Genomic DNA, 7,772 nt, shown 5'->3' on the forward strand with positions numbered 1-7,772 from the left:
GATCTTATCACCAAAACATTTCATAAAAGATACATTTAAAGCGAACCTGACTCCAGACTTTCCCCATTAAACTAAAAGCCCTCTCAGGTAGGGTATGAACAGTCCTTTCTAGAACTCCCTCTTTTATGTGTCATCTTGCTAATTTACCTGTAAAAAGGAACAAAAGAAAACAAGAAGTACACTTCAGTACCTAGAAACCCTTGTGGTTCCAGAAGCTACAGAATCGGTACTATAGAGCCGAATATAGGGGAGTCTGTCGCTTCACCTGCAGCATCTAAGCTTAACTCACTAAGCAAAAACTCCCCTTCTCTGGAATAGAATTTTTAATGCCCTTTATTTCTTCTGACCAACATTGATTCTCCTATCAAATGCAAACAACTGGACGTTAGGACGACGAGCTTCATCCTGAATTGTTGTGGACACAGCTTGCTGGCAGTATAGAACCGCTTACAGACTTGCTATGTCCTAAGGGTGTTTGCTCTTTACTAACGTGTGCCTGTATGTCCAACAGTGTGTGAGTAACCTTGGGAGTATTTGGATGTGATCTACTTGATATAGGGGTTACTTATAGAAGAAACTATGCCCCAGATTATCAGAATGCTTAACTGACTGTTTATGTTATTAATGTGCATAATTGACAACTATTGATCGATAGCAGGAGTTTGCTACAATTAAGTTCATTCACACCAGGTTGCTGAAGCTTGTGATGAATCCATGCTTTTAATTTTATTCCTTTTACCATTCATCCCTTTAAGATTTCTATAGAATTGTCTAACTATGGTATTGTGTCCGTACTGTCCCTCATTCACACTCTGCAGGCTTTTTGTGTGTATGTCTGCTGCAGGATAAGCTGTTAGCAACTTGTAGTGAGTTACGATTTATTGCCAGCCAGGAAACCTCCTGTATAACCAGTGGGAAACCAGTATATGTATCCAGACATACAGAGAACATTATTCTGCTCTAAGACGTCATGTTCTAGGACTGAAAGCTACCAAATATGGCTACGTTTCTTCGCTTTTCTAGTTGTTAGAATGTCTGGCTTGCTTAGGTTCTTATACATTACATTTCATATTGGTAAAAAAAAATGAGGTGCAGAGTTGTGGTCATAAAATTAAATATGACCTATATAATCGGTCCAGGTGAGCAGAGGTGTATACAAAAGGAAAGCTGTTTTTGGAAATGTCTATAAGCAGCACATGGGTTAAAGTGAATACGAGCAGAAAGGGAATTACATACAGTCTTCAAGCAATACAATAGTTTTCATGTTTGTAGTAGTTTTTCCCGCTCCCAATGTGATGGTGTATTTCTAGGTTGCTTAGGGTCCTTATGTTAGACATATATGCATAGCTGGTTTGACGAGGAGACACCTTTAGCATTTTTCACCTCTCCATAGGTTCTGGGATTGTGGCTGTCCAAAGGAAAGTGTTGAAAGGAATCTTTTTATTGTAATTTAGTTTATATGTTGATGTTAAATTGTACTAATATTGGTTTTTACATGTATTGTGATATTTTAAATATATAAATTAAATTATAAATATATTGAAATTAATTGCAGCTTTGTTAAAATGTCAAGGACTTGTTAAGAAGCTCTTGTCGCTTAAAACTGCCCCTTTACTGATGCAATGTTTTTCATAGCCCCCACTTTTCTGTAATCAATTTAATCAATAATGGATCTCTAAGGTCAGATGGCGCTGAAAGAGAACCTGTCATCAGATCAAAACTACTCTTCCCCTCAGGGTATGAAATGTCCTTTCTAGAACTCCCTCTTTTATGGGAAATTTTGCTCATTTACCTATTTAAAAAAAAAAAAAAAAAAAAAAAAAGGGAAGTGTGACTGGTTGGAGATGAGAGGTGAGGGATCATTGGATCATATCAAGCATAGCTCCATAGGAGCTGAGAGGCTCTGCCACAAATCGGCGCAGGAATAGGTCCCGCTCTATTAATTTTTTAACTCACGGCCAACAAGTGCGGTTGTGTGCGTTAGACCAAAGTCATGTGAAACTGAGAAGAGTCCTATTTGCCTCAGGCCCCATGTACACGATTATCTGAGGGACGATTATGGCGCCCAGGCCCAACACAGTGAGCACAACGTGTGCTACCATTCTGTTCCGTGGCTGCAGAAAACATGGAACCGTAAGAACGGCCGTGTGGCACTATTTCCTATGGAGAGGTGAGAGCAGCGCTCATCCCTCTTTCTCTCCATCACGCCTCGTCGTCGGTGTGCATGGAGCCTGAGGTGAGCACCTTTTTAGAGGCTGGAGTGGGAATATAAATTAAGATGCCCATTTATGTGCACATGCACCTTGAAACCTGTCATATTAAAGATAAAAATCTCATCTTTCAGATCACATCAAGCATGTGCTTCTATGGGCTGTGGTGTCACTACCCTGAACCTATGCAGATTGGGCTCTCTGCTGTCAACCCACAATTATGTCAGAGGGACCTTTGTGACTCGCTTACTGGCTGGTAATAGAGACACTTGTGTACACAGATTGCATAGGAGGCTTATGAGAAAACTGAGATAATCCTGCGCTTTTATACATGGAGACGCTATACGCTCTCCGCTGGAGAGGAGTGCAAGTGTGGAGTCCAGAATAATATAGTGAGGATTTGCTGTAAAGTAGTGTTGACAGCACAGCGACCTCCTGTTTTCTTAACTATCCAGGAAACCATCACTTCACAGTTCCTGGCATGTGTTCTCCAGGGTTTGTGCTGATTTCAAGTACTACATTAAGTCGATTTGACACTTCATGCCCCTGGTTCTTCCATTTCTACCACCGCACACCCTGGTAGTCACCTGTTACCAGTGATCTTGTCCCACATTAAAAATGTTTAGGAAGTGCTCTATGGCAGAACATCAATGGTTCTGGGAAAACTTTAGTTGCTTGGAAACTGAAGTGTCAGCCATCTTTCCAGAAACCAGGATACCAGTCTGTCCATTGACTTATATTGCTGTCCATTCCCTATTCATTCCTTCTTCTCTATAATTTACTACTTCAGATTAGGCTACAATTAGTAGTGCCCCTATGTTAAGAAAACACTGGTTGTATTAATTGTAGGCACCAAACATGAACATAGAAATCATAGACCCCAGACAGCCAGGCCCTATTACGGCCTTAATACTAAGCTGGAGATTTTTTTTTTTAACTCTGTGTTGGGCTAAATTTCAATTACCCTGCAAATATTTGGGGGAGATTTATCAGAAGTTTCTGAGTTAAAACTGTTCTATTTGAAAGCCAATCAGAGTTCAGCTTTAATTTTATAAACAGCTGTGTGAAAATGAAAGCTGAACTCTGATTGGTTGTCCCGGACACTGGTGATAAATCTCCCCATTGTGCTCTGTTTGGTTGTTGCGGTGCTGGTAATAATCCATTACATGATCTCTGACCAATCATTCTCTAGCCCTTGCTGTGTTCAGAGAATTATTATTAAACCTAAGCTGATCAGGCTGGGCATGTTTTGGCCAAAATACACACGCTTCATTATAAAAATATATTCACACGTGCCCAAGGTTTTTCTGCTCTGCTTTCTCACTCCCAGAGTGCAATTTTGGCTGAAGTGTGGATGGAATATACCCATGTAAGCATAGCCTATACCCATGTCTCTTCCGTGACCATGAACTTTATTTTTTTATTTTTTTTTTTTTTTAAAGTATTTTTTTATTTATTTTAACAAAACAATAAGGTTACATACAGTAATTTGTGTTGCAACCTAACAACATACTTGATTGCTTAGTGAACAATGGACATATATTTTGAACATTACAACTGAGTTGATCACTTAGTCGTACATTAGGTAGATCTTTATTAATGTTCAGCTAAATTTGGGTTATCTGGGATGGGTCCATCCATTTATCCTACTTTGTCACAGTCTCTAATGCGTAGTTAGAAATGGATCCACTTTTTTTTTTTTTTTCCTTTTAGTCTGCTAAGTTCCATTAACTTTAATAAAACAGAACATAGATACAGTAATAATAATAAGAGAGAACTTTAAACCCATGCCTTATCCTAATAGTTACCGTAGATCATTAGTGCCCCTTCTTATGGTTTCCTCCTGTTTCCTGTGCTCCTTTCCTGTATAGTCAGCTATGAACCTTGCAGCCTTTTAATTTCTACTTGTGTTTTCATTGAGGTTTAGCTTTTATAATGTTCATATATAAAACATACCACGATTCCCTCCCCTCTATTTCTGTACAGCTAACTCTGGACTATACATCATTTACTTTGGCTGACGGCCTCCGATTTCTACTAACGTTTTGATTCCAGACCCTGGGGAGCTATATCCACTTCTCAGACATAACAGTTGATGTGCAGAGAGAGCTGGTACAGCTGCCAAGACTGGAGAACTGATGTACCACATCTCAGGACTGTAAATGATTAACTCTCTGTGTACCTGGGGGAGCAAAGACCTCTCACTCGCTCGTACACTTCTGTATGAATGTAGAGTTAAGACTGTGGGCCTAAGCTCTTAGCACTAAATGTTACTCTGCAGGATGCACCGCAGTCATCTAAAACTACTGGTGCGTAGCCTGTTATAACCCATCTTTTGTAGATTTAATACTATTGGATTATATTTCACTGACCATGGATTTACAGTCATTCAGGGATTAAACAGGTTGTCCAGAGGTTGAAAAACACAACTGGTTTCTTCCAAAAGTAGCTCTTTATCTGACCACGGGTAGTGTGTGGTATTACAACTAAGCTCCATTCATTTTTACACAGCTCCATTGCGATACAGCACAAAATGTTGTCAGAAACTGTGCTGGGTTTTTTTTTTTTTTTTTGGAATTAATATCAACCCAGTTTTAGCCCGGGTTCAGACGGATGCGGAAATTGACCCATGTTTTAGCCTGATTCCATGGAATGAACTCAGGTGGGGAGTCCTTACAACATACTGAATTATGACGCAAGGACTCCCTGTTTGTGGGGCCAAACTGCATCATTGGTAATCTAGAAATTGTTAGTGTTGGTGTTACAGTTGGGCCTGCAGACAAGAAGTCTTTGCACCATATTTATGTTCCATATATAATGTCTTGTGCACTTGGATTGGACCAGGATACGTGTTTGTTTCCATGGCCAACACCTTCTTGTGCCGCCGGCCTTCAGCAGTAGAAAACTGAGCAGTTATTCAGGGACCTTTATGTGGAACCGATGGGTGAATTGCATAGATGCAGCTGCATAAACTGTATACAATGTTGAATGATGATATTTAAGCTTGGTAAAGGGTTTCAAACATACACTCTGTGTATATGAAATAGGTGTATCTGTGATTACAATACAGAGCATGTTAATATTAAGCACCTTATATTAAAAGGGAATGGAAATCAATAAAGGGGTGTTCCAGGAATTCTGGGAAAACCCTAGAGGGGTCAATCGGCAAAAAGCAAAGTGTGCTTACCTTGGGACAGTACTTTGCCATTAACACCTGTGCCTGGGCTTCACAGGATCTGCTTGTGCTGGTTCTGAAGCCTGGAAGCACTGGCGCAGGAATCGGAGCAATGAGGGTTTCTTTATTATTATTCCTTTTAATTTTTTTTTCTGGCAAAGTATTTTTAAGAATTCATAGAAAACCCCTATCTTTAAATACATTTTCATTCATCATATACTTTTGTTTTCCCCATCTATATAGGGAAGAAGAAATTTCTCGCATTCAAGAACTGGTCAAAATGCCATCTTACAAGGCCAACCCACTATCTGCAGTGACGGAGCACCTTATGAAACGTATGAAGGCAGAGCAGGAGGAACCCAGCTAACCTGAGCGAGGGTGCAACTCGACCTGGAATGTACATAAAGGAATCTTAAGGCGTCCCTGGCCGATTCCAGCAGATGAACCAGATGACGGCACCTATTGAAAGACGGACTACATTGAGCGAAAACTTTCATCTATTGCGCTGGAATTCCAGTCGTGTGTATATTGTCCTCAACATCTGGCTGCTGTTAACAAGCCTTGTGCTAAATCCAGTAAAATATGTATGATATGAATTGTGTCCATGTGCTTTACATTTGTGGATTGGATCATGGATGAAATGAGTACGGTTGATATCGCTTCCAACAATTGTTCTTGGGTTCAGTACAAAGAAACCTCTTTGGCCTAACCTATGTAAGATCTAATTGTGTTTGATTTGATTATTTCCAATATAAAATAAATCTGAAAACCTACAAGTTTTGCTTGATGTCCATAAAATGTTCATTGTAAACCCAAAATAAGCTAGCTTGTATTTCTAATCACTCTGCTTCTATGTGGAAATGTCCAGGTCCAATTCTCACAGTTCTGTTCTCCTTTCTTTATGTATCATGACAACTTTTTAACACAGTTCTGATATACGAACTGGCACATAAATCCTCACTAAGCAAGGCCTATCAGGAGACTAACTGTAAGTTGCTAACCAGATGGTGAAGGGTGCCTTATGTACTTCATAAGATGTTCCCCCCCAAGGTGCCTCAGACTTGTTGGCGCTGTGGTAAAGAGGAGGACTACCTTACTTATTTTTTTGGAGCTTTCCTTCATTTGCTCCATATTGGACGGTGATGCTGGGGGTGATTTGTGAGGTTACGGGCAGAGTGTCTACCCTAACTTCCAGCGCCTTGATTACATTTTTGGATCTTCCGGAAAGGTAAGGGGACGGATCCTTACCGCGTGGATGCCGGACATTCAGTTAAATGGCGTCCGTGGAAGGTATACACTGCTGCAGTTTGCTTCTGTGTTCCCTGTGTAGACATGGCGAAGTAGCAAGCCTGTTCCAGGTCCTGGTACCCTTAAGTACAAGCCCTGGACTGACTCCTCTCTCTCTTGGTAATTGTTGTTATATGTATACTTCTCAGGGAAAGGAACAAAAAGAGCCTACAGAGAAAGAACAAAGAGAGAGGGGGAAAACCCGCTAAGAAACAGTCTAAAAGATATGGTTTTTGCAATGCTAAAGTAGCTGAGGATTATAAAAAAAAAAAAAAAGTGCCAAATGTCCAGATTCCTTAACAAAAATTTTTAAAGAGGAAAAATCCTCATTGATAGACTGAGATCAGCGATTATGGAGGAATTGGCCTCCTCCGTTTCCGCACACCTACTTGTACCTCCCAGGAAGAAAGCTAGATATATTCAATCTGGATCAGGATTTAGATTTTCCTTCGGGTTCTCGACGCGAGAAATTTGAGGATGATTTTGAGGAAGTCCAACCTATAGAAGCGGGGCACACGAAATAACTCTTCTCCTCAGACGACCTGGACAATCTACTAAAAACCTTAAGAAGCACCCTAAACATTGAGGATGTTGTTGAACCAACGTCAGTTCTGAACTAACTCTTTGGGGGATTAAAACATAAAAAGAAACGGTTCTTCCCGGTGGTAGACACATTAAAAGATCTAGTGCTTAAAGAATGGAAAGACCCAGAGAAAAAAGAATCTCGGTTTCTAAAGATTTTCGTAACAGGTTAATTTTTGAGGACTGCTTTATGGGACTACGTACCCAAGGTAGACGTCCAGGTCAAGAAGGTGGTAAAAAAAAAAAAACTGATCTCCCATTCGAAGACATTGCACAACTTAAAGGGGTAGTACGGCCGTTCTATCCAAAAATCATTGCATCCCTTTTTTATGTTCCCTTCTTTAGTACACCCATGTTTTTCAAGTTCCCGGTTATTATAATTCATTTTTAATACATATTTTACCTTTTATTGCTGGTGGAATGAAATGTCTAAAGATGGCCGCCGCGATCCGCATGATAATATTAGTTCCCAGGATACCACACTCCCAAGGAGCACTTTTGTGCACGCCCACATCACA

At 40.2% G+C, this 7,772-nt stretch overlaps 1 protein-coding gene across 1 annotated transcript in view; it reads left to right on the plus strand.

Annotated features, from left to right (window-relative positions):
- SLX9 (SLX9 ribosome biogenesis factor) overlaps positions 1 to 6,161 on the plus strand; it is a 64,618-nt gene extending 58,457 nt beyond the window's left edge. The window contains exon 6 of the mRNA XM_072121285.1: positions 5,629 to 6,161. Coding sequence (XP_071977386.1) covers positions 5,629 to 5,752 — 124 coding nt within the window. The 3' untranslated portion in view covers positions 5,753 to 6,161. The remainder of the gene's footprint in view (positions 1 to 5,628) is intronic.
- The last annotated feature ends 1,611 nt before the right edge of the window (positions 6,162 to 7,772 follow it).

The sequence above is a fragment of the Engystomops pustulosus genome, chromosome 8 (assembly GCF_040894005.1).
Source record: "Engystomops pustulosus chromosome 8, aEngPut4.maternal, whole genome shotgun sequence".
Classification (NCBI taxonomy): domain Eukaryota; kingdom Metazoa; phylum Chordata; class Amphibia; order Anura; family Leptodactylidae; genus Engystomops; species Engystomops pustulosus.